This window comes from Budorcas taxicolor, chromosome 19, assembly GCF_023091745.1.
Source record: "Budorcas taxicolor isolate Tak-1 chromosome 19, Takin1.1, whole genome shotgun sequence".
Taxonomy (NCBI): domain Eukaryota; kingdom Metazoa; phylum Chordata; class Mammalia; order Artiodactyla; family Bovidae; genus Budorcas; species Budorcas taxicolor.
The window spans coordinates 36,987,200-37,014,724 of NC_068928.1; the positions used below are offsets into that span (position 1 = coordinate 36,987,200).

Consider the following 27,525-nt stretch of genomic DNA (forward strand, 5'->3'; position numbering starts at 1 on the left):
GACTCTGATGCTGTGGGGGATTAGGGGCAGGAGGAAAAAGGGATGATAGAGGATGAGACAGTTGGATGGCATCACCGACTCGATGGACGTGAGTTTGAGTGAACTCTGGGAGTTGGTGATGGACAGGGAGGCCTGGCGTGCTGCGATTCATGGGGTCGCAAAGAGTCGGACACGACTGAGTGACTGAATTGAACTGAACTGAAGGTTGCTTAAGCCGACAGTGTGATGAGTAATGCACTTTAGTTTTTATTGTCTTATATGGAAATGTGGAGACTGTTGATGCTTGAAGGTAATCAGGTAATACCTAGGAAGAATGCCTCTCCCCGTCCTCTTCCGCTAGCTTCACTTGCATGTTACCAAGAAGCACAGTGACAGTCTCATTTAAATGCATATGTAAGAAACCACAGTGAAATTTTATTTTTACAGAAGGTTTGTTTAAAGTTGGAGGTGACAGGTATTTCTCAATTTCATCTTTAACAGTTAATGGATTAAATGGACTGCTTAAAAAATAATTACTTGACATATTAACTTTTGTTAGATAAGACAGCATTAAAATTAGTTACATTTTTCAACTATATAAAATACAGGCGTCTGAGAACACTTTATGACGTTCATCTAAAGTATGGTTCAGTGATATATATCATTTGAGGTTTTGTTTGTTGTAAAGTTGCCTTTTATATGTTGGTGTTTGTAGCTTTTCTTGTGTAACCCAGATCAATTTTGTGAGCACTTTTAGAAAGTAGGCAGCTAGTTAATGTCTAACAAATGTATGCTAAATGTGCCTTATATAATATGTGAAGTATGTAAGTGTGTGTAATTATCTCCACTACCGTATATGTTTCATAGATCAGAGAGTAGAATACACCAAGTTTTGCAGTTTGTTTTCTTAACTCCCATCTTCCAGATTAGCAGGTTGAAACATTGATTACTAAAATTTAGGGTTGACAATACCAAAATTTAGGTTAAAAATGAACCCTGCCATTCTCCCAAATCATTCTACCCTCTCCCTCTCCCTCTGAGTCCAAAAGTCCGGAAACATGTATACTATCATGTAAGAATCGAATCACCAGTCTATGTCAGATGCAGGATACAGCATGCTTGGGGCTGGTGCACGGGGATGACCCAGAGCGATGTTGTGGGGAGGGAGGTGGGAGGGGGGTTCATGTTTGGGATCGTATGTACACCCATGGTGGATTCATGTCAATGTATGGCAAAACCAATACAGTATTGTAAAATAAAGTAAAAATAAAAATTTAAAGTATAAAAAAAAATAAATAAAAATAAAAATGAACCCTGGTTATCAATCCCATCGTTAAGGCTGTTTGATCATGCATTCTTTGTCATAATAATATGGCTTTGTTTTATGTAAAAGAACAAGGACAGAGGAGTCTAAATGATTCTTACTAATTAAAATTATGTAGCAGTTTATCATCTTAAGTAGTTCAGACCTCTGGTGTATACCACAAGGTAAAGTCATCCTTCAGTATCCATGAGGGACTGATCCCAGAACTCCCATGATACCAAAATCCAAGATTGCTTCCTTGTATATAATGGTATATAGCATTTATATAACCTGTGCACATCCTCCTGTAGGTATCTCTAAGTACTTATATTACTTGTACTAGGTATACACAGTGTAAATGCTGTGTAATAATTGCTTGGGTGCTGCAAGTTCAAGTTTTGCTTTTTGGAACTTTCTGCAATTAAATTTTTTTTTCTTTTTTTAAAATTTATTTATTTATTTTAATTGGAGGCTGATTACAATATTGTAGTGGTTTTTGCCATACACTGACATGGATCAGCCATGGGTGTACATGTGTCCCCCATCCTGAACCCCCTTCCCACCTCCCTCCCATCCCATCCCTCAGGGTCATCCCAGTGCACAGGCCCTGAGTGCCCTGTCTCATTCATCGAACCTGGACTGGTGATCTATTTCACATATGGTAATATACATGTTTCAGCACTATTTCTCAAAGCATACCACCCTCGCCTTCAAATATGTATATTTTTAATGTGAGGTTGGGTGAATCTGTGGATGTGGAACCCCTGGATAGGGGGCACCAACTGTATACCGAAAGGTTTCTTAAGATTTTCCCCCGTTTTATAGACATGTAATTGACACACAGCACTGTATAAGTTAAAGGGGTGCAGCATAATGATTTGACGTATATACATCATGAAATGATTACCATAAGTTTAGTGAATATCCATCATCTCACATAAGCACAAAATGAAAGAAATAGAAAAAAATTTTCCTTGTGATGAGAACTCTTAGGATTTACTCTCAGCAACTTTCATGTATAATGTATGGGAGTGTTAATTATATTATATGTTACTTAACTGTTTTATAACTAGAAGTTTATGCCTTTTGACCACCTTATCCAGTTCCCCCTCCTCCCATGCCCTGCCTCTGGTAACCACAAATCTGATCCTGTTTTCTGTGATTGTGTTTGTTTGGTTTTGACCTATAATTGATCTAAAACATTATGTTAGTTCCTGGTACGCAACATAGTGATTCAGTATTTCTATGAATTTCATCACGATAAGCCTAGTTACAAATATGTCACCAAACAAAGGTATTACATAATTATTGACTATATTTCCTACACTGTGCATTTTACACTCCTGATTCATTTATTTTGTAAGTGATAGTTTGTGCGTCTTAACCTTCCTCCCCTGTTTCTTCTCCCCCCATCCTCCACCCCTCTGGCAACCACCTGTTTGTATTCTGTATCTGAGACTCTGTCTCTGTTTTGTTACGTTTGTTCACTTGTTTTGTGTTTTAGAGCCCACGTATAAGTGAAGTCATACAGTATCTGTCTGACTTACTTTACCTAACATAGTACCCTCTAGATCCATCCATACCGTTGCAAATGGCGAGATCTCATTCTTTTTCATTGTTCTTGTTGTTTAATTGCTAAGTCATGTCCAACTCTTGTGACCCCATAAACTGTAACCCGCCAGGCTCCTCTCTGTCCATGGGATTCCCCAGGCAAGAATACTGGAGTGGGTTGCCATTTCCTCCTCCAGAGCACCTTCCCCACCCCGGAATTGAACTCATTTCTCCTGCATTAGCAGGTAGATTGTTTACCACTGAGCCACCAGGGAAGCCCATTCTTTTTCGTGGCTGAGTAATATTCCTCTGTGTGTGTGTCTGTGTGCGTGTGTGTGCACACGCACATGCACATATGTGCACACACACTGTATCTTCTTTATCCATTCATATATTGATAGGCTCTTGGGTTGCTTCCTTTTCTTGGCTATTGTAAATAATACTACAATGAACATAAGCATTTTCTTCAGATAATTACCCAGGAGTAGAATTGCTAGAATCACCATACTGTTTTTCATAGTGGCTGCTTTCACAGATTATTTTTAAGGAAAAAACAGGACATGGTAAGATATCACTTATTTTAGGCCTACTGAAAGTAGAACCTGAAGTATTATATTTATATATTTATATTTATATTTCTATAATATATATATAAAGATTTTAGTGTGAACATGAGTCTTAAACTCAGTTTAATCACTAAGTAGGGAATTAATTATTTCATAAAGAATGCATTCTTTAAAGAACTCTTTAAAGTTGTCATTTGGATATTTTAAATTTTAGTCTGTACTAATATAGGATTTAGAATAAAATTGTGTTTTCATTTTGTTTTTATCCTAATTCCTGGTATTATCTTATTTTCCTACTTCAGTTTTTTTCTACTTCAATTTATTTACATATTTTAAATTTATTCTGTTTTTCCATGTATATGTTGGGCTTCCCAGTTAGCTCAGCTGGTAAAGAATCCTCCTACAATGTAGGAGGCTCTGGTTTGGTTCCTGAGTTGGGAAGTTTGCCTGGAGAAGGGATAGGGCTACCCACTCCAGTATTCTTGGGCTTGCCTGGTGGCTCACATGATAAAGAATCCACCTGTAATGTGGGAGACCTGGCTTCGATCTCTGGATTGGAAAGATCCTCTGGAGGAGGCCATGGCAACCTACTTCAGTATTTTTGCCTGGAGAATGCCCATGGACAGAGGAGCCTGGCAGGCTACAGTCCATGGGGTCTCAGAGTCAGACACAGCCGAGCAACTAAGCACAGCACATATACATATATTTCAAAGACATACTTAAATATAGGTCTACAGTTGGTTGTTATGATATAATTTGACCCCTAAAACATGACTCTAATTATATTAGTTCCTTCTTGGAAAACCTTTGCTCTATTTTGTCATCCATATTAACTGCAAACTCTTCAGCCCAGGGTTTAAGGCTTGTCACTATATGACAATAACTCACCTATCTTGCCATCTCTCTGTTGCTCAAGCCCTATATTCTAGTAAAACTAAACAACTTATACTGTCTCTTGTTCAGGAGTGTACTTCACTGTTAGCCCATTCTTATTCCCCTATGCTAGAAAGGACTTCTTCTGCCTTCATTTCTGCCAGTCTGAAACCTGCCTGCCTTTCAGGTTTTCCTGAAATGTACTATCCTTCACAGAACTTTCCTGATTTTACCCCCTGAATGCAATTTATCTTCCAAACTTTCAGATTTCTACTTTTTTAATTCATATTAAACATATAGTTAGTAGTTGTTAAATAATTATTTGACCATCCAAAGACTTTGAGATTGTTATTTGATAAATGTGTCCCTAACATACTTTCCCAGTAAGAAAGAAATGAATAGCCTTAAGCAAAACCAAGAAAGCTTTGACTAAAACATCAGACCCTTGCTATCATAAACCCATCTTATCCATTCTTCCTAATGGATTGTTTTTCAAAAGAACTTTGCTGATACATATTTATCTCTCCCTCCTTTTTCCTTTCCATTTCTTGATGGTTTTACTTTTGGCCCGAGCCTGGTAGGTAGTTGTATGCTTTAGAAACCTCTCTGTTTGGCAGGACCAGGGTCTGGCAGCACATGGGTGGTTTGAGCTTTGGAAACAGGTCAGGGGCCACGGCTCTGAAGAAGTGGAGTCAGCAGAGGTACCAGATTGATATACCTTACAAGACTGCCTCTTCAACCTGAAAAGACTCATCCCAAATAGAATCTTTTTAACATACAAGGAGAATGCACAGGTACATATTTTAGTAGAAAGAAAGTTAAATTTGTTGACATTAACTTAAAATTTTCAGGAAACAAAATTAATTGTTTTCCTTTTAAAACTAAATTCCTTGAGGACTGCATAAACTTATTCTGTAGTCCACTCGGGGGGAAATGGCATTGAAAAAAGCACATTCTGAAAGCTGTACTTTACTATCTCTATATATGCTGACGTATTTTCCGACTTTTTAAAAAAATTGTATTTTCTTCCCGATAGCTGGTCCAACTTATAGAGTACCAGGACTGACTGCTTCTCAGCTTGTGTACCCCTGACATACAAACTACATTTCCCCCCAAGTTATATACATTAATTATAACAAAACACTAAAGAATGACCCACTTTATTTTGGAATTTATTTTATGACACTTTTGAAAATTATCTTTAAGAACTGATGGCCTTATGTTGTCTTAATACTATAGAACAGCTTTAAATTTCAGTGAAAGTTATTTCTCATTTGCCTCTTCTATCTATCTTTAGTTTCTTAGAGCTCAATATATTCACTTAGTCTTCTTAAAAACTAAGCTAAGATGATTTGTAATAGGTAAGTTAGAACTGTTACTCTGTAAGTAAGGATAGAACTCTATCCTCAGTTACACATGAGGAGTTGGATAATGGAACATGGAAGGTTTTAATTTCCCTAATGTGGTTTTGGTTTTTTAAAAATTACTCAGTTGTGCCCTTATGAGATATTTTTAAGTCTTCTGGAAAGAAAATACAAGAAGATTATCATCAAAACTCAGACAAGGGGAAAGGTGCCAAAATCAAATGAAGAAAGTAAAATGTGAGCAGAAAGCCCATATGTATTTCGGAGTGAACCATTAGACTGCCGCTTATATTGTAACAATGTCATTTATTGATGTTTCTATGAACTTTCCTGATTTTATTAGTAGAGAGATGTCACTTTCAGTTTCATATGGGAATCCATATATGTGTTGCTAATTTTAGTAGGTAAGTTGTGTCTGACCCTTTTGCAACCCCATGGACTGTAGCCTGCCAGGCTCCTCTGTCCACAGGATTTCCCAGACAAGAATATTGGAGGGGGTTGCCATTTCCTTCTCCAGGGCATCTTCCTGACCCAGGGATCGAACCTGTATCTCTTGTACTGCAGCCACCAGGGAAGCTCCCATATATGTGTACGTCGTTAAAAATAGAATAAAGCCAAAAAAGGAGGGGAGGGGTATTCCCTGGTGTCCAGTGGTTAAGATTCGATGCTTTCACTTCCAGGGCCCAGGTTCAATCCTTGCTCAGAAAGCTACGATTCCACAAGCCATGCAGTACCACCCCCACAAAAAAATAGAATAAAGCCCTTTAAGTCTAATTTTTTTTTTTAAAAAAGGAAAAGTCTTATTTTCTAACTTATTAAGTAGAGAATTGATCTCATTATCTTTCTGATTTTTTAACTTTCACCTAGCAATTCTGTCTAGCTTAAGACTGAAACCATTGATGTATGTATATATATTCGTGAAGAACTGCATTAGCTGTTGTGTTCACTAAAACAATGAAGGAACTTTCTTTCTCACTTCGCGGCTGTGATAGATCAGCAGGGGAGCTCTGCTTGTGCCACTCAGTGACCCAGGCTGATGGGACCACCAGCCACCTTTTTGTACTCTGCTGGTCATCATGCGAAGAGGGAAATGAAGTCCAGAGGGTCTCTCATCAGCTCAGAAGTGACTCACATTGCTTATTTCACAGCGTGATGGTCCCATGTAACTAGGCAGGGCCAGGAAACATATCATGCCTATGCCAGGCAGACAGCTGAAAATATTTGATTAATAGCACCATTCTTTTGGCCACCAGTTAGTTGATCTGCTCTCTCACACAGGAAAAATATACTCACTTCCTCCCCAGGTAGGAAACCCTAAGTTCCTGTCCAATCATGACATTAAGCTTGAAGTCCAGGATTTCTGAGCAGATATGCAAGGATGTGATCCTGGTGGTCTGTTCGTGAGGAGATGATGCATGGTCATCTCTACATAGGGCCCAAATGTTGCTCTTTTTGATCCATAGACTTAAGAAAAAAATTGACAAATGATTGGCTGCCCTCACAAACAATGTACCGTGGTGACTAGTGGCAGGATGATTAAAAAAAAAAACAACAACTCCCGTTTGGAAAAGGGAAGCACAAGAAACATACAGCAAATACTGCAGTCCCTCTGAGCAGTCATTGAAGGGACCCCTCCAGGGATGATGAATGTTCTTGACAAGATCCCGAGTTTGCTCCTTAACTCAGTTGTCTGCTCCCTGGCTTAATCTTCTTGATCCTCCTCCTGTTTTCCTGTTCTGTTCCTTGGCTGTATTCCAAACGGACAATGAGGAATATTCCCCCTTAAGGGGATGAACAGCTTTTTAAATCCACTTCCTGCCGTGGATGCTTGGGAACCCAAAGATCATTTTTAGAAGTCTTGAGTACTTCCCTGGTGGTCCACTGGTTAAGATTCCGCTTCCACTGAGGAGGGGCATGGGTTTGATCCCCTGGTCAGGGAAATTCTACATGCCACATGGTATGGCCAAAAAGAAAAAGTCTTGAATAGTCAAAGCTTCTCAAGTGTAGGCTGGTGGTTCTTTTAGCAGTATAACCCTCAAAAACTTAGTTGGCTTTTTACTTATTTATTTCCAGTCAGCTCCACGTGCCCTGGTGCTGCTGCTTCTGCTAAGTCGCTTCAGTCGTGTCCGACTCTGTGCGACCCCATAGACAGCAGCCACATCCATAATTCTTTCTAACCATACTTCATAGATTTGTTGTGTGGCTCTGCATTATTGGTCTCATACTTCTTTCTTGACTTAATTTTGAGTATAGGTATTTCTGCTATAATGCCATATATGCTTTCCTGAATTCTGCAAAATTGCACACTAAAATAAACAGGGCTTATAGGAAAAAATAGGATTTTGCAGACTCAAAATCTGTGGACCACTGTAACCAGTGCACTAATAAAGTAATTAAAATAAAAACAATAGCATATTAAATCTCCACTGGCATACGCAGTCAGCATCAGTTGGCTGAAGCTTTACAGACTCAGTCTCCAGAATGCTTGTTGCTTCCTCTGAGACTCTGGGGTCTTCAAGACATTCACTTACAATAGAAACTAATTTCATTACGGTAAAAATTTGATCTGTGGTGTGGTGTATGATTCAGCAGTCAAAAACTGTCTTCTTTAAACACAGGAGGAGAAACATATATCCTCAGCTTCACCAGATATAAAGTGGAAAATGCAGTGGTTCATGAAGCAACTGAATCAGCCACGACTTGCATTAAAGGAAGGTACATAAGTGGGATGTTTAGCTTTTTTTTTAGTGTGTTCATATATTGCTAAGGCTTTCTTTTAAATTTGGGAAAGCTTTTTCCTGGTTACTTCCAACAAGAGAAAAATGCATATAAACCAACTTAACTTCTGTGTTATATTGACATCATTTCCTTATTTACTAATAGCATTTGAACTAATTCACATCAAAGCAACATGCTTAGTAGCAAAACAGACTAAGAGGCTGTTTTGATGAGAGAAGCCCTCTTTAGTCTTTTTTTAGAAAAGCTGTTTTATTCAGCAGTACCTTAATCATTTGGGAGGTTTTATCAGTGGTTGTAAAGGCCGAATCTTTGATTTGATTCTTGCCTCAAGACTGAACTCTGATCAGCATTTGTAGCTCAGAGACCTTCTCAGTTTTGGGTTAAGCACTTGATTCTTCTGACCCCACAAATCGCTGGAAACTGATGAATTCTTTTCTGAATTCATACAATAATTTTTTAAATACAGCCAGCAGTAACCAACACAATCTCTTAATGGTCCATTTTCCCACTAGAGCTATAAATTCTCAAGGCATATTAGCTCTCTTCACCACTGCACACTATGAGCTGCTATCCTTTTAGCCTCTGGTAAGTTTTTCCTTAACCTCCTTCTCCCTAGCTCCTTAGCCTTCACCATATACTTTAGGTTTTTTGATGAGACAGTACCACACTTCTGGATTCCACCTGTATCAGCTAAGAGAGACCCAAATTATGACTTAATTATGACCAAATTATGCTGCAGTAATACACAACACAAGATTTCAGTGGCTTTGAAATCATGTTCTCCCTCAAGTTAAATAAAATACAAAAGAATTTTAATGATTGCTGCACGGTGCATATCCTGTGGGCCGTTGTGTTACTCAGGGTCCTAGCTTGATAGCAGCCATAGCAGTCATCACTTTGAGGCTTGCTGGTCGCTGTTGCGGTGGGCGGAGAGGCCTGGAGGGTCTCATGTTGCTCTTCATGTCACTTCTACTCAACTGGGGACGGGCAGAGTCAGAAAGTGCAGGCCTGTCACGTGCCCAGAAGGCTGAGGGCCAGGATATTTGGGAAGAATACATGGATGACTACCATAGAGGATATCCTTTCATTTATTTTCCTTCATGATTTTGTTCTATTCCTATTTTTGCTGGCTAATTGAATTTTACTGTCCTTCTTCCCTTGCTTAATTTGGATAATTAATGTGGGTCAGTTTTATTTACTGGTACTTATAGTAGTTTACATTATTTCAGAAGTTTGGGCAATACAAAATAAAGCTACTGTGATTTTCCTACTTAAAATGCAAGGTATAAAACTGATTAAAAAGCTATATAGTTACAGGAAGAGTTGAGTTTAAATTATTTTGGAATGTCATTTGTCATAGTAGAAATAAAGCTTTGGAGTCAGGCCTGGGGTCAAATATTGCTTCTGTCATTTAACAGATATGTGATCTTAGACAAATTATTTAACCTCTCATAGGCATAATTTCCTCTTTTATAAATATAAAGAAATATATATATATATATATATATATATATATATATATATAAAGATGTCAAGTAAAGCACGGTGGCATTTATCACTGCTGCTTTCTGAAAATTTACTAAAATGAAAGTAAAATACATTTTTAAGTTAATTAATTTATTTATTTGGCTATGCCACACAGCTTATGGAATCTTAGTTCCCCAACCAGGGATTGAACCCGGGCCCTTGACAGTGAAAGCACAGCATCCTAACCACTGGACCACCAGGGGATTCCCTAAAATAATTTTTTAGAAAATGGAAGAGAGACAGTAGCAGAGGAATGATAGAAATAGTTGTGAATTACTTATTATGGTCATAATAATGTAAACAATAAATATTTTACAAAAAAGTCAAGAAATAGAAATATTATCACAGGGATTTCCCTGGCGGTCTGATGGTTAAGACTCTACGCTGTTACTGTCAAGGGCCCCGTCTCAACCTCTGATGGGAGATCTGAGACTCTACAGGCCATGTGGTACAGCCAAAAAAAAGAAAAAGAAAAGAAATATAACCACATTGTTTAGAAATATAAAAGTAAATACAAGGGGAAAGGGAAGAGGAACAGCTGAAAGAAACACTTGGTCTCAGGTAAAGGACTCAGATGGGATGGAGTAGGCAGAGGATGGCTGCTTTTGTTATAAACCTTGCAGTATATTTGATTTGTGAAACTGCGGGTGCTTTTTTTATTAGTGATTACTTTGATGAAAGCTTTAAAATAAGTTTAAAACTCAACCCCAAAGTTTCGTAGTGGATATTAAATAGAAATAGCAAATAATGAGCACCTTTACAGCGTTTGTGCACACAGCAGCTATTCAGTAAGTATTAGTTTCCTTCATTTTGTTAATTAGACAGGGTATATGCCTGTAGTGATATTTATGTGACTCAGAAGTTAAGTGGTTGGCTAAGCAGCAATGTGAGGTACGTCATAAAGCAAATTATGCTCCCTTCTCATCTTTTTTTTTTTTAATGGATGATTTTATTTTTCCTGGAACCATATCAGCTTTATGGCTATTGTTTCTTAGAGTTTAGACTTCTGTGCAGCTGATACATGAAAATCATCTGGTTATTGAGTGAATCTAGAGAGCTATGCATAGACCAAATTTTAAAATACCTAGCAACTTTGAAATTATTCTAATAAACTTGAAAACAATAATATCTATAACTAGATTATAAATTATTTAAGGCCAGGGATATCTCTCTCTCTTCTATTGTTACGTCAGTTAGCTGCTTTATTTTTCGGGTCCACAGTGCCTAGACCACTACTACCTTTGTTGTTTAAGCTCTCACTGTGGTGGATGGTGGTGTCTGATGTTGAAAAGAAAGCCACCCAGCATGAGGTTCTTGTGTATTTCATGGACCTCACATACTGTGTATCTAGATTGTAAACTTGTGAACATGGACCATATATTCTACCATGTCAGTATGTCCAGGATAATGACTACTATGCAAAAACATGTTCACTAAGCATCATTAAGTATGTAATGAATACCAGCTAAGTGCTGGTAGTCACTGTACTAAGCTCTAAGGATATCTCAGTGAATGGGACAGATAATGACTCCTGCTGTCTTAGAATTTACATTCTAACAAAAAGTTTATTGAATTCATGTAATGCAGTAAAATGATGGCCCACACTGAACCATTTGAGCAGGATAAAGAATTGTATATATAAAGAGTTTAATCATTTAAGGTATGTTTGTTGTATGATGTCAGTGCATGCTATGAGAAGGAAGTAAGAGATATCTGATCTTTTTTCTCTTTGCTTTTCTTTGCAGATAAGATGCTCCAAGTCACTTGCAGCTCTCTGCAAAAGGAAAATCACTAGTGCTCTGCTCTTGCCATAATACCAAACCTTTTGACTTATGCATTGGTGCTGCAACACACTGGAAGAATTGCACAGAGGTTCCAGGAATACCTTTCCCCCCACCCCCGTTTGAGTGATTCTTCATGGATGGAAAAAGATTTGAGTCTTAATGATTATCCTGTTTTAAACCTATTCTCTGTAGTCTGAACTGCTTAATACATTAGGCCACTTACTAATGAGCCACACAGCCAGCTCTTGTCAGGAGCTGGTTGAAAACCGTGCTGTGCACGGAGCAGGAATGGCACAAGAAGATAGCCGCCGTGGTCAAGTGCCATCTTCCTTTTATCATGGTGCCAACCAAGAACTCGACCTGTCCACCAAAGTGTACAAAAGGGAATCAGGAAGTCCTTATTCTGTGTTAGTGGACACCAAGGTGAGCAAGCCACATCTCCATGAAACAGAGGAGCAGCCGTATTTCAGGGAGACAAGAGCAGTGTCTGACGTGCACGGTGTTAAAGCAGACCGGGAGAGTTCTGATGACACAGAGGAGGATGAGGAGGAGGAGGAGGAGGTCTCCTACAAAAGGGAGCAGATCATAGTGGAGGTAAACCTTAATAATCAAACGTTAAATGTGTCTAAAGGGGAGAAGGGTGTCTCTTCTCAGTCCAAAGAGACTCCTGTTCTTAAGACAAGCAGTGAGGAGGAAGAGGAAGAGAGTGAGGAAGAGGCCACGGATGACAGCAATGACTACGGAGAGAATGAAAGGCAGAAGAAAAAGGAGAAGACGGTGGAGAAGGTCAGCGTTACACAGAGGAGAACGAGGAGAGCCGCCTCTGTCGCCGCAGCTGCCACTTCCCCTGCTCCCAGAGCTACAAGAGGTCGTAGGAAGAGTGTAGAGCCACCTAAGCGTAAGAAGCGGGCCACAAAGGAGCCCAAAGCACCAGTCCAGAAAGCTAAGTGTGAAGAGAAAGAGACTCTGACCTGTGAGAAGTGCCCCAGGGTGTTTAATACTCGCTGGTACCTGGAGAAGCACATGAACGTTACTCATAGGCGCATGCAGATTTGTGATAAGTGTGGCAAGAAGTTTGTCCTGGAAAGTGAGCTGTCCCTTCACCAGCAAACAGACTGTGAAAAAAATATTCAGGTAGGTCTTATCACCAAGAGGGCAAACTTTCCAGGATAGAACCTGGCTATTTCAGACTCACCTGGTATCTGCCCAAGAGAATAAATACAGTAGAGGCTGAAGGGACAGTTTTCACCAATTTATGTGTTTTTTTAAGCCCCTGCTTTGGTATTTTCAAAACCAGGCTTAACATTTTCTTTCAAAAGCATAAATTTTAACTGACGCTGGACTAGTGGGAACCCAGGTCCATTGGAAAGGGGAATCTGTTAATAGGTGATTGACAAGGAGATGAAGTCAACACTGACTTGGCACTGAGATTTACTCTTGTAAGACATGTAATATAGTTCATTCTGGTGTCTTCGCTGTCAAGGTGGGAGATATCAAGTAAAAGTCAGAGGAGTAGAGAGAGGTCCTTTTCTAAGGTTTGAAAGGATGCTAGGTTCTAGTACAGCTGTTGGGGACAAAAACCATAATGACTCAGACTGGTGGAAATGGAAGATCTCCAGGAGTGAGTTTGCTTCTAAACCAGTGGAGAGATGACAGCACTAAATTTGTCAAGAGGCTAAGCTCATGGGAATATGCAAACTTTAAAGGAGGCTGAGCTGATTGAAAATATTGCCTACCTGGCGGTAGGCTTATAGAATGCTACGGTGTAGTATTAAAGTAACAAAACACGGTATTCGAACCAGGTTGGTGTCTTGAAAGGACTATGTTGTGATAGGTTAAGAGGTGTGCTAATTATGTTGTGTGAACTATGTTATGTTGGGCTATGTTGGTTTGCACATGTAAGTGCATATTTATGAATATGAATATTCATTCATAAAAGGTAAGTCTATTAATGTCTCCAAAAGATATGTAAAATAGACATTTCTTGTACCATGCTTAAGCTGAACTTCTTGTAGAAGATGAAATCATTTGGTTTCAGTGTGTTTCTTGGAGTACTCCTAATTTGGAATGTTCCTTATTTGTCATTTTTCTTCCTTGTTTTTAATCAACAACTGAAATCATTACTTTAAAGAGGTTTTTTAAAAATATGAATTAGGGGCTTCCCCACTGGCTCAGTAGTAGAGAATCTGCCTGCCAATGCAGGAGACATGGGTTTGCTCCCTGACCCAGGAAGATCCCACATGCCAGAGCTAATCCCGTGTGCCACAGCTAGTGAGCCTGTGCTCTGGAGCCCCAGAGTCACAGTTATTAAGCCCATGTGCTGCAACTACTGAGGCCCTTGTGCCCATGCTTTGCACCAGGAGAACCCACCACAGTGAGAAGCCTGAACACTGACCGCAACTAGAGAGTAGCCCCCGCTCTCCACAGCTAGAGAAAAGCCCCTGCAGCAACAAAGACCCAGCACTGCCAAAAATAAATAAATAGAGTTATAAATAAATACATATATAAATTATATTTGCTAAAAATTCACTGCACTTTGATTCATCAGCTGTGACTTGACCTCTGGCATACTTGGTAAATAAAAGACTGAATCGTGGCACCTGTCACTCAGTAACTACTGGTGCCAGGACTTGGTTCTCAATTGGTTGCAGCAGTTCAGGCCAGAGGAAGTGCGATGCTGTGCTGCACCCTAGGGGTCAGACTTAGTTCTGTAATGATCCATTGCTGAAAAGGTGTCTCTTGATCTTCGTCTTTGTGTAGTTGTTTTTTGGGTTTTTTTTTCTTTTAACTTTGCTTCACTACGTACAGAAGGGGCTTTCTTGGTAGCTCTCCTGGTTAAAAATTGGCATGCCCGTGCAGGAGATGCGGGTTCAGTCCCTGGGTCAGGAAGATCCTCTAGAGGAGGAAATGGCAGCCCACGCCAGTCTTGACTGGGAAATCCCGTGGACAGAGGAGCCTGGCAGGCTGCAGTCCATGGGGTCCCAAAGAGTCAGATACAGCTTAGCAACTAAACAACAAGAAGAAATGCAGAAAAGAAAACATTTAATAAATCCTTTTTTTGTGTGACTGTATTCACTGTTCCTTACTGTAATTTCATTTAAACTTATCATTTAAGTTTTGTAGATTCTGCTGAATGAACTCTTTTTGCATTTCTAATCCTGATGACCTAATAACAAGTAAAAATTAAAGCTGTGCTCTACAGAATGAATGGCTTATAGGGTTTGTCTGTCCTTTCCTCCAGCAGTATCCAGCCAGAGGCTTATCTCTGTGACTCTTCTTGGTCCTCATTTCCTGAAGTAACAGTGTGTTCAGAGATCTTTATTAAATTTTGCAGCAAGTAACAACTTTTTCCCTTATGTATTACAGAGGCTGATGGTTACCTAGAACTTCCTAATACTGTTTTTAAACAGAAGTAGTTTATTTTGATACGTTATGATATCCTAGACTAGTAATGATGCATAATACAGGGCAGTAGGTGGATTGCCTGTGTCTCCTACAAATGCCTGTGCGAGATCTGGATCTGAGCTCCTCAGGAAAAGGGAGGATACCAGCAGCTGAGGGGTTATGTTAAATTCTGCCAGAGGGAAATGTTTAATAGAGAAAATTAGGAAAATATAGTAAAATCTCAGTAGTTTGTATTAATGAAGACTCTGAATATGTTCGCTAAGCTACAGAAATACTGTTATTCTTCCGTAGATCTATAACCATTCACATCTGCTTTGTTTTATCTTGCTTTTATGTTAATTTAAAATTAGTTTGTATCCTCTGGTAAACACATATTAACTACATAGTGACCCATGTGTAGGAAACAGCTGCTTACAGTAATCCATATTTTTAAAAAAAAACAAAACTTGAAGGTTCTTTTCAAAGGTACAATACTAATTTGATAAAAGCAGTCAATTCTTTGATATTAGTGGAACTTTATATTTCTTTTTGTCTTACTTTTTGCCATTGTGTTCATACTCCCAAAGTGTCTCTAAAAAAATTCATCTTAGGAAATGGAACATAAAGATGTTGGTTTTGAAATCTGGACTCCATGAAAGAATAGCATTTGTTTGGGTTCTGGTCTATGCCACAAATCTAAAACACACCCACTTCTTGAGACTTCCCTGGCAGTCTGATGCTTAGGACTCTGCACTTTTACGCTGTGTCCTGGGTTCAGTTCTTGGTTGAGGGAACTAAGATACTGCAACCCATTCAACTTGGCCAATTTCAGCTGCTGGTCCACAGGTGAGGCTTTCTGGAAACCCCTATAAGTAAAGATTATTTCTGTTTATCCTGCTCAGTGTGTTTCCTGTAATAAATCGTTCAAGAAACTCTGGTCCCTTCATGAACATATCAAGATTGTCCATGGATATGCAGAAAAGAAATTTTCCTGTGAAATTTGTGAGAAGAAATTCTATACCATGGCTCATGTACGGAAACATATGGTTGGTAAGTTGCTTTTCTCTAACACCTATAATTTTCCCTTGTTCTTTGGTGTGTTTTATGCTTTGAATTGGGCAGCATATGAGACACTGCCTTATTTGAATCAGTTTTGACTTGTTGAAACCAAATGCAACATGTCTTCAGTAAGCATCACCAGATTGGATGGTAGAGAGTCTTCCACACCCAGGTTTCTTTTCACCATTGTTATTCTTTCAACTTTGCTGTTACAGCCTCACAGATTAGAGGGTAGTAAATTAAGATGTCCTTACAGTAGAACATGTCTCTTTTCCAGTTTGAGCCTTTTGGTGACCTGATTTTGAGTATAAGTCCATTCTCTGTTGCAGCACACACAAAAGATATGCCATTTACCTGTGAAACCTGTGGGAAGTCATTCAAACGCAGTATGTCACTCAAGGTGCACTCCTTGCAGCACTCTGGAGAGAAGCCCTTCAGATGTGAGGTGAGCCTGGGCTGGCCCCCAGGCCCAGTTGTGGGGGCTGGCTTGTGTGTGTATACGTGGTGAGCAGTGGAAGAGAGGTATGCCTTGTGCAAGGCACAGGCTGCATTTCCGCAGAACCATCAGACCCATGTGCTGAGCGCTGTGTGTTGTTAGCTCACTGCTGGGTAAAGAGCAGTCATTTTTAACACAGTGTTGACTTTCTTAGATTAGGTTAAAGTTGGGACTAACACGTGGTGAATTATTTTACTTTTCTCACTCATTCAGAGAAGTTGGATATACTTCAATGATAATTGTTTAAGAAATGTTCCCTTTTATTAATAACTCAGCTGGGAAATACAGCAGAGCCAAACAGTTGACACAAGCAGGTTCTGTTTTGAGTGTGAAAAATAAACCTAATCTCAGACTATATAGGGTGGGTGCAGGTAAAGCTGCTATGCCTGGCATTCAAAAGTCTCCACTGTGTCCAATGCAGAACTGTGACGAAAGGTTTCAGTACAAGTACCAGCTCCGTTCCCACATGAGCATCCACATCGGGCACAAACAGTTCATGTGCCAGTGGTGCGGCAAGGACTTCAACATGAAGCAGTACTTCGACGAGCACATGAAAACACACACTGGTAAGGAATTCTTGAGAAAGGTACAGATGTGTCTCGGGCGCTTATTGATGATCACCTGTGAGTCCGTTTACTTAAAATTCTAAACCACAAGCCTGCATCCTAAGTGCAAATGCCGCTTTACATAAATCTGATATTGAACAATACAAATTTATAATATAGAAAAATTAAGCCTTTATCAATTTATTTATTTCAAAAAGTATTGTTAGTGCCTTTTAACTGTGAGTTCCTTCAAGGTGATGGACTGTTTATTTGGGGCACAGGATCTCCTGAAATTGTATGAAACTTATTTTGTGTATGTGTATATGTTATTTTTCTGAGGAAAGGATTCTAGGTCTTTAAAAAATGGAGGATATTGACTGCTTTTAGCAGAATACCCTCTCAGTATTCTTAGAGTTTGATTGGAATTGATTTACCAAAATTCACTACTTTTCATGAACATTACCATCAACTGAGGTTAAATAATGTTTTAACTGCTTTATGTTTTCACGGGTATATGCTTCATAGCATAGAATTGTCTTGTAAGCATTTAATCACCCAGCCTTCAGAGAGCTGGTTAGAATAATAGCCCAGTGTAAACACTGGGGCATTGTATCTCCATCTCATCTTGATGCTCTGGAATTAGATGTCTGTGCACAAACTGAACAGTATGAAACATTTTTCAAGCTTTTAAATAAAATCTAATCACAGAATTCTAGGTTTTATTAGTCTGCAAAGTAGCAGAGCTAGAAAGAACCACAAGAGATTATCTTGCTTAGCCTGCTTACGAGTGGTGAGGAAATTCTGCCCATGTCTGGGTCTCTGTAGTTCCCATTTCTATATTTAAAGTCCAAGGAAGAATGCCTGCCTGATGGGCTTCTTTCCCCTTCAGAGCAGAGCAGAGCACCTCAGATTTTAAGGAATAAGCTAGAGGAAGAGTCATGAGAGAAGTTTAAGTAAACTGCATTTCAAAAGGTAATGCTAACTTTGAAGCCTAAGCAGAGAGCAGTATATATCAGAGTATTTAATAGATTCTCCCCTTAAAGTCTGGTGGTTCTTGGATAGATTCTCAGTTCTGCGTCAGTTTTAGGGCACAGTTTTTTGTTAATTCAGCAGGAAACTATTCAGCAGAAAATAAGTCTTTTTGATGGCAGAAGCTGCTTCACACTCAGAAACAGTGCTTGGCACATAGTAGACGCCCAGTTAATGCTTGTTGCAAGCCTGGAAGGAACGTCCACCGTGTGAGCCTGTGCCTCTGTGCTCACCTCTTCCCTGCCTGTCTCCCTGTGCTTCTTCCTCCCTGGACTTTCTCCTCCCCTTCTCCTTCTGTGTTTCTTCCTCTTTCTTCTTTCTCCTTCTTTCTTTTTTCAGGCCCTTAAATGTCCAGAGTATGAAACTGAAGTGTACGTTTCATGATTAATGTATTTGTTGAATAAAAACAAAGTTTTATAAATTTAACATATTCTTCTTTGACCAAATAGGCAACCTGAACATTTCCTATTTCTTCTAAAGGAATATAGCCACCTATATTCACTTAAATGTTTATTCTTCTCATTAAAAGTATTAGTACATACTTATGAAAGTATATTAGAAAATATGAAAATTGCAATGCTCTATAATCTTATCAGTGAGATCACTACTGTTAACATTTTAGCATATATATTTTTAAAATTCTGTGATTTAATATATATACAGATATTGTGAAAAACTGTTTATATATTCATATATGTATAGTAAATAAAACAAAAGTTGGGTCTTTATGCTCTATTATAACCTACTTTTATTTTACTGTATTATGTCATTAACAGTAATATCATTTTAATGGTTGTGTAATAGTCCTTATAAATTTGTTGTAATAATAGCCATCATTTATTATGCACATATATGCCAAGTATTATCTTAAGCACTTTGCATACATTATCTCATTTAATCAATATAACCTTTACCACAGTCCTGTTAAGGATATTATCTCCATTTTACTTTACCAGTTCCCCATTGGACATATAGATTTTTCCAATTTTTCTACTGTTATAAGTATTAATAGTACTGTGACAAACAACTTTCTGGCTAACACATCCATGATTATTTTCTTAGATAAATTCCTGGAAATGGGATTATCAGGGCAAAGGGATGTGTGTATTTTTAAGAATTGGTGGTATGTATTGCCAAATAGCTGTCCATATACACTCTTAGCAGTGGTGCGTGAAAACACTCATTTTCCCAACCCTGTCCAATGTAAATAAAATAATTGTTGAATTAATAGGTGAAAAATGGTTTCTTTTTGTGTTAATTTGTACTTAGTTGCTAAGTAAGATGGAACATTTCTTTCAGTACACTTGTTGGGTATCAGTGTATTTTCTGAATTGCTTATACCTTATTTGTATTCATCCTGTCATTGCAGTGTTTGGCTTTTTCTTATTGTTTGTGGTAGCTCTTTATATAATAGCTCTTTGTGTATATTTATGTCCCCTGGACCTTGTTTAACAGCAATATTAAAATACTTCCCCCTGGTTTGTCCTCTGCCTTTTAATATTGTTTATGATGCTCACACTGAGAAAGCACTGCCAGTCACTAGCAATGTGACCTTACCTGAATTATGCAACTCCTGTAGGCCTCTGGTTCCATTGGTATCAGTATTAAATAAGGATGACAGTAGTACCTTGGAGAGGACCCAAGAAGGGTTAGCTTTTACAGAAGAAAAAAGACAGCTCTTTTACGGCTGGCTGGTTGGAACCACTTGTAGAGTGTGTTTTGGTGGGGATTAGGCCATTGCAGGAACTGACATTGATTGGGCTATTTCTTTGCAGTTAAACAGAAGTGAGGCAGATCTTATCTAGGGAAGCGACCAGCCCTCAGGCAGGGTTTCCTGGGATGGTGTGGACACGGGGTGAGTTCAACATAGAATAATTGCTGATTTCTCCTTGTACCAGGCATAGTGCTAAGTACCTAGAGATATAGAATGGATTAAGGCCTGGTTTTGCCCTTAAAAAGCTTATAGTCCAGTGATAGTAATGGTAATAATAATAGTAGTAGTGGCAATAAAATGCATTGAATGTTTACTGTGTATCAAATACTGTCGAATTTGATCAAATACTCCTCGAATTTTTAAGTTATCACAGTAACCTATTATTATCTTCATTTTTCAGATGAGGCTTAGAGAGTAAAGAACTTGTCCAAGGCAATCTGACTCCAGAAACACATACTTAAGTCATTCTGATACAAATTTAATGAAGCAAGTAATAAAATGGAAGGATACACAGGACATGATGAGGGCAAAAAGCACCATCCCAGAGGCTGGTTCTGAAATTCCAGAATTTGTCAGCGTACCCAGTCAGGATCAGAGGGATTGATCTGTGCTAAGTAGTCTGTGTGTGTGTGTGTGCTAAATAGTCTTGATGATTTCTTAATAAAATTGCTAATTTACAGTGAAAAGGCTGAATGATGGGTGGTTCAGAACTCTTACGTTCTTTAGTCAGAATATTCTTTGCCTAAAATAAAATTTATTTTAGTTGCTAAATTATAATCACAAGATTGTCAGGGACAGGAAATTATAGGCGAGGAAGGTAATCGAATGATCTTACTGGTGAGTCCCAACCTTCATTGAATTCAAGAAGTCATCAGTTCCATGACAAAGCTAAGTTTATATATCACTAAGAAAATGCTGCAAATTAAAGAATGAAATGCCATCAGTTGTTATGGTATATATCAGTTTCACAGATGTCAATATTGGGGGGGGATGCATGTCTTAGAATTAACTAATATTTGTTTATTGATGTTAAGAATCTACTCAGTGGGGTTACTGTAATGAACAAGGCTAAAATAGTCCCTAGGTTCACAGACTTTATTGTCAGCTTAGCGTGATAGACAATCAAGGCCTAACAGTGGTTTGGTAGTGAGAGCATAGTAAGTACAACTAAATGAAATTGGCTAGAATTTGATGAATTAGGGGGGGAGAGGAGGCAGGGAATATGATAAGACATGATACCTGAGAGCAATAAGCAAGTATTAGATCACAGGATAAGCCATGTAGAAAAGTTTGAGCTTTATTCTAAGGACAGTTGGAAGTCCTTAAATGGTTTTAAGCAGAGTGTGACACAACTGTCTGAAAGTTCACTCTGGCTACACAGTGTGAAGAGTGGATTGATTGGAGGGTGGGGAGCAAGAATACATAAACTGAAACCAGTCAGATGGCTGTTGCAGTAATCCACGTGAAGGATTGTAATCTTATGGTAGGCCAGATATATAGATATACACATTTCTGATGCTGCTCACGGATATTCATAAGCAGACTAGAGTGGTTATGTTTATTGGCCAGATCACTTTTTCCTTTGAACAGTGCAGAAGACAGCTAACTAGCCAAATTCTTGCTCTTTTTTATCTTCCCTGCAGATTCTCTCTTCATTTATATTGTGTGATCTTCAGATTCACTATAATACTATTTCTTACAATTAGGTTAGCTTTATCTGTATGTAACAGGTCACATCATAAGATGTATTGATATATGTGTTTGTAGTTACCTTGATGGACTTAGATGTTAGTACCTCCGCCAGCCACCCATTTACTAGCATTTCCTTAAAATGGGACATTGTACAGGTGGTTGATTTCAAGTATTATATTTTTATTTTTCCTTGTTTCACCCTCATTGTAATCTTGCCTTGAGGTTTCAGGGAAACTTTATCATCAGTCATTAGCACAGTTAAAGATTGGGCCTAATAAATAATGAGAGAGTTAGGTGAGAGTGTGGGTTTATGTCGTGAACAGCAAATGTGGAAAATTTGGTAGGACCTCAAGAAATGGATAAAAGATTAGTAAGTAGTAAAAAGGACTCATTTAAATTTGAATACATGGATTTGTGGTAGACCAATTCTAATAGTTTTTGATCTATCTGTGGCAAATCATTATAGCCTGGAAGACTACAAATGAGAGATGATTAGAACGATCCAGTATTGGACTCAGGTTTGAACACATATCAGAAAGTTACATGTCCATATATTTAATAAACTTTCAGTCAAAACATATAGTGAACCAACGAAGTGATTAGTGAAATGGAGAGTGTTTGCCTGTATTAGATTAATAATCAAAGATTAGGTCCTTTGGCTCTGGTTCCATATGGCTGTTAGGAATGAAGAATATTAACTCTGGAGAGTCAAGGAGGAAAGGGTCAAGGGGATTAATAGGTTATCAAATAGGTGTGCTTTTAAAACATTTTATTATACAAATGAATCATGTTTATCTTAGAAAACAGGAAGTACATATAGGCATAAAAAGAATAAAACATCACTCATAAACCCATTATCTAAAGATAATCGCTTGTAACATTTGTTGTATTTTTTTTCCATATTTTCCTATATGCATTTTTCATTAAAAGTGGATAACACATGCATACATTTTCATAACTTGCTTGTATTACTTAATAGACTACAGATAATAGATTACAGATTTTCATGTTAACAATTACATTTCTATACTTTTTAAAATATTGTTTTTAATGACACTCTCCATTAGATAAGTATATCACAATTGATCAATTCCACTTAACATAGAATTTTAAGTTTTTAATTGGAGGAAATGGATTAAAAAGAAGGAAAGCAAATGGGTACAGAATTTATCTAGAAAGATGAATGTGACTCACAGTGAAGAGTGGCAGTGATTGAATAATAAAAGGTAGGAAGATAAAAGAAATATTCTAGTCAGCAGATAGTACTGGTAACAGTGGAGAAAACTGGTCTGTCCTGATGATTCAGTTCAGTCTTCAGGAAGTGAGGGCAATTCTGGCTTCCATTGAAGGGGAGGGCACCAGGAAATTTCCATTTTCAAAGGCAGAGAGAAGTAAAGACTGCAATATGGATAAAGAGGTGTTTGCCAAAGGGTTAGTAGTCTCAAAGTGAAGGAAAACAGTAAGAAAATAACATGCCTTTGTGTGTGCAGGAATGCACAAAGCATTGAGGTATAAAGTGCTGTGGTTTTTGTGTCTGGAGCCATTCTGCAGAATTTTAAATCCTGCCTCTCCGCTAGCCATAGAACCTTTAGCAAGTTTCTTAATTTCCTCATCAGTAAAATAGGGATAACAACATACCTCCCTCATAAGGCTGTCAGGATCACCAAAGGTTAATGAGATGTTAAGTGATTAAAACATAGTAAGTAAGTAAGTAATACTGCATATTAGAACAATATGCAGTATCTTTTATTTATACTGAATAGAATAAGGACATCTATTAGAAAGAAAGGGAGCAATGATTGAAGTGAGAGCAAACTCTTGTAGCAGGAGCTACAGTAAAGATAGAAGCTACATACACTGAGCATTGGTGAAGGAATTGATTAGTACAAGCACATGGTCACTGAAGCACATGTGTAGAGGTACTGCACACCATACCACAGCATTCTGGATGAAGTGATCACAGACACGTGTTCAAACATCATTTTGTTTCTCGCCTATGACCCAGGGAGAGGAGCAGGCAAACAGCATAGAATAAGCAGTAAGTCCAAAGGAAAGCTTAAAAATTAATCCCTTAGAACCCAAACCCAAGTTCCTCCCTAGGTGCACTTAGAATTATAGGGTTTTGTTTCCTTTTTGGCTCCCTGTCCCAAAGGTTCTCCACCAAGAACGGTAGCCTGCCTTTCAATCCTCCCCACACCCATGGGCATTTGGAAATGGTATGGGGACATTTTTGATGGTCAGAATTTCTTGGGGGCATTTAGTAAACTGGATCCAGGACCACTGAGTGCTCTTCAGATGTGCAGACAGTCCCATGTGATGGAAAACTGCCTGCAGAGAAACACTGCATTGTGAAATCCATGTTGTAGGGTGAGTCAGTCCAGTATTTCCCCAAATACCAAAAAGTAAGCCACATGCTGAGGATTAGGAACGAGTAGACATATGGAGACTTATTTACTCCATGGGACATTTTCAGCAAAGTCCTACGTTGTGTTGGAATGTCAGAAATTGCTTACGGATCAGCTGGCCTAGCTTAAAGGCAGAGATTCATCTGTGGGCTTGGTCCCCTTGAGCACAGGAAAGCCATCTGACCACTTCTTCCCATAGGATGTGGAAGATCACTTTTGTAGATGCCTTTTTTTTTTTTTTTAAATCTTTTACCCAAGCCCCGATGGTAGGTTGTACATAAGTTTTAGTTGTGTCTGCTGTTTTTTGTGAAGTCCCAACTTTGGGGGACTTTTTTTTATGACTATCAGAATATAATATGCAGTAAGGGAGAGAAGTGGTAACCTCCTTATCTAATATGAAGGGTAGCTGGAGCACATACTTACCGCCTAGTGTGTTAATCATGTCTTTGTGTCTGTGTTCATCTCAGGAGAGAAACCCTTTATCTGTGAAATCTGTGGCAAAAGCTTCACCAGCCGCCCCAACATGAAGAGGCACCGTAGGACTCACACAGGCGAGAAGCCCTACCCGTGTGACGTGTGCGGCCAGCGGTTCCGCTTCTCCAACATGCTTAAGGCCCACAAGGAGAAGTGCTTCCGGGTGACCAGCCCCGTGAACGTGCCGCCTGCTGTCCAGATCCCACTCACAACCTCCCCAGCCACCCCAGTTCCTTCTGCGGTGAACACGCCCACGACCCCCGCCCCGCCCGTCAGTATGAACCCTGTTGGCACTCTGCCCCCTCGGCCCATCCCCCACCCCTTCTCACACCTTCACATCCACGCTCACCCTCACCACCCACACCACCTTCCCATCCCCCCCGTCCCTCACCTGCCCCCACCTCCAGCTCTCTTTAAGAGTGAGCCTTTAAATAACAGAGGCCAGGGTGAGGACACGTTTCTGCGGCACCTGGCAGAGAAGAACAGTGCAGCACAGCATCACTAACATCCATCTCCTTAAGGGTGTTCTCCACGAGTCACGTGCCCCTGTGTGAGCTTGCAGAGAGGGGGTTGGTGAGCCTTTCTGTAGCTGTCAGACTCTCAGCCTCCACCAAGAGCTTTGTCATTGTCTTGGTGAATCAGCACATCCGAGGGAGTGAACGAGAAGACCTTGAGCTCACGGAGGGAACGGTCATCTAAACCAGGGAACCACCGAAGTAAAGCCCAATTTGCTTGCATTTTCTGGTGACTTTTATAAATTTCAAATACTCAGACTTGTGGAATTTTATAATTTCATATCAGCTGATGAGGTATGCTTGCTTTTATATCCTGGACTTCTCCTCAAAGAGGGGATAGGCCTGGTTTCCTTTGTACTAATCGGGAAGGCTGTGAGATTAATCCAGAGCATTAATTGTATCACTGTGTATCGTAACAAATTATTTTCAGCTTTTGGTGCTGGCTTCAGAGTTGAGCTAGCTGTGTTTCACAGTATATCAAGCATTATAGAGAAAGACAAATTTTCTTCTTTGTGTAGCTCTCCTAATGCACTCTTTATTTTACTACAGAAATTATTTTAGAGTTTTTGTATAGACTTCTTTAGTAGTCTGTTTCTAAAATGAAATGTATTTCAATAAGCGGTGTAATTTTTTCAGTGTAGCTGGACCTATGTTGTAAAATAGAAAAAATTTTTATAATCATCAAAATGTGATTCTTAAAGATGCATATAACTTCTATAGTTCAAAGTTATTCTTACATCCGTACAACTCAAAGGTGCTTCAGAAAGTAGATGTATCTCAGAGGGTCTCCAGACCAAGTTATTGCAAAAAATGAGGTTTTGCTTTCAGAACTTGACCTAAGTCCTCGGTAGTTTTTTAATCTCTGCTTAACACTTGGGGGGTCTGTTAGGCTTATGGACATGCTCTGTCCTCCATGTTCCGTTTGGTTCAGTTAGTGTGTTAAATGGAATGATTTGCAGGGGTTTGAGCCTTTTCCAGGGAAGTCACCTGAAGCTGGCCTGTTTTGAAAATCTGAGTCAAGCTGTTCACCGTCAAGAGGAGGAAGCTGGGGAGACTGTTTCATCTCAGTCACGTCTCCCTTCCCTCAGAACTGTGTTCAGGTTCAACCTTTGTGGGATGACAGATTGAAGTCTCCTGCTACACTGCTTACTTTGAGGTTGCTTTGTTTTTCTAGAATTGTTGTGGAAAGATAAAATAGTACATTAAAATCAAAACATGATGTTGCTGATAGTGGCTGAGAAATTTGGATAAGAACACAAATGGGCTATGACTTTTAAAATGTCTCTTGTATCAGTGGATATAGTCACAACATAAACTGTTCAACACAGTGAAAATTGCAGTGAGGGGAAGAAAGTGACATTTTACTGCCCTGTCCCCTGCAAGTAATTACCTGGTAGCAGTCTTCTTGGTGATAAGAAGAGCCAATCTCTAATTTGGGACAGATTTGGAAGAGTTTGGGCAACTTCTAAAGAGCATGGTCAGTTGGGGGTTCATTATAGGAAAGGCTGAGCAGAAGGGCTAACAGATTATTTTTAACTGATCACATTCATCCAGACTCAGTATAGCTAAAAGTTTTGTAATTTTTCATGTCAGTGAACTGAGTTCCAGCGCGAAGTCTACTTTCTCTCTCTCTCCCTTCCTCGGTTTTTTTAATCTTGAAATTTCTTCATTTTTCTTTCCTCGGGCTTTTAAATCTTTGTGTGACTCAGAACCCTGACTTTTATTTATTTTTATTTTTAATATTAAGTGTGCAGAAATATTTGCAGCACTTTTCTGGCTTATTAGCTCTGTGGTAGGAAAAACTGGAACTCTCCATTGAGGTTAAGTCCCTATTTTTAAAATGCTGCATTCTCTGCTAGCTTTTTGGTTTAATACTTCCAGATTTTTTTCTTTCTGATTATTGCCTTTGTCTTCTATAGTGAGCATAGGAAAATTTGGGAGTGAGGCAGAAAAGTATCTTCAGTATCATACTTTTCTCCCTATTTTTGGATGTAACTTCTAAAGAATGCTGTTTTAAATGTCTGTATACATTCTTTGAACACTCTAGTACCCAAACCAATACGAAAAGTTAATTTATTTATGACTGTTCTATCTTTAGTGGCTGCCTCCCCTTACTTCCACAATTTCCTTGGCATTCCATGACAAGTTTGTGGGTATACACCTTTGTGTGGACATACCATTTTTTCATGTCCAATCTTATAATATTAAAATGATTTTTAAGATGTAAATTGAGCTTAATTAATTGGTTATACCTTATTTTATTCTAAATAAATTTACAGTATTGGGCTGCAGTTCTGAATTCTAACTGGAGACTTACAGAATCAACCATTTTATGAGGTGTACTATAAATTACACACTGGAAAATCCAGATAGTCATATTTCTTTTTTCATTCAAGTGAATATAGCCATAAAATATCTGCTACGTAGGAAAACCAATACTAAGCAGAAAATCACTACCACCCTTAATAGAAGCAAAAAATAAAAAAGGACTATCTTTTTTAAAAAATCAGCATTGTCACACAATAC

The 27,525-nt window shown here is 38.8% G+C and overlaps 1 protein-coding gene across 1 annotated transcript in view; it reads left to right on the forward strand.

Moving 5' to 3' along the window:
* Positions 1–25,351, forward strand: part of ZNF652 (zinc finger protein 652) — a 58,110-nt gene extending 32,759 nt beyond the window's left edge. Inside the window, exons 2-6 of the mRNA XM_052658253.1 lie at positions 11,648–12,820; positions 15,973–16,120; positions 16,459–16,574; positions 17,047–17,191; positions 24,478–25,351. Coding sequence (XP_052514213.1) covers positions 11,912–12,820; positions 15,973–16,120; positions 16,459–16,574; positions 17,047–17,191; positions 24,478–24,989 — 1,830 coding nt within the window. The 5' untranslated portion in view covers positions 11,648–11,911 and the 3' untranslated portion in view covers positions 24,990–25,351. The remainder of the gene's footprint in view (positions 1–11,647; positions 12,821–15,972; positions 16,121–16,458; positions 16,575–17,046; positions 17,192–24,477) is intronic.
* The last annotated feature ends 2,174 nt before the right edge of the window (positions 25,352–27,525 follow it).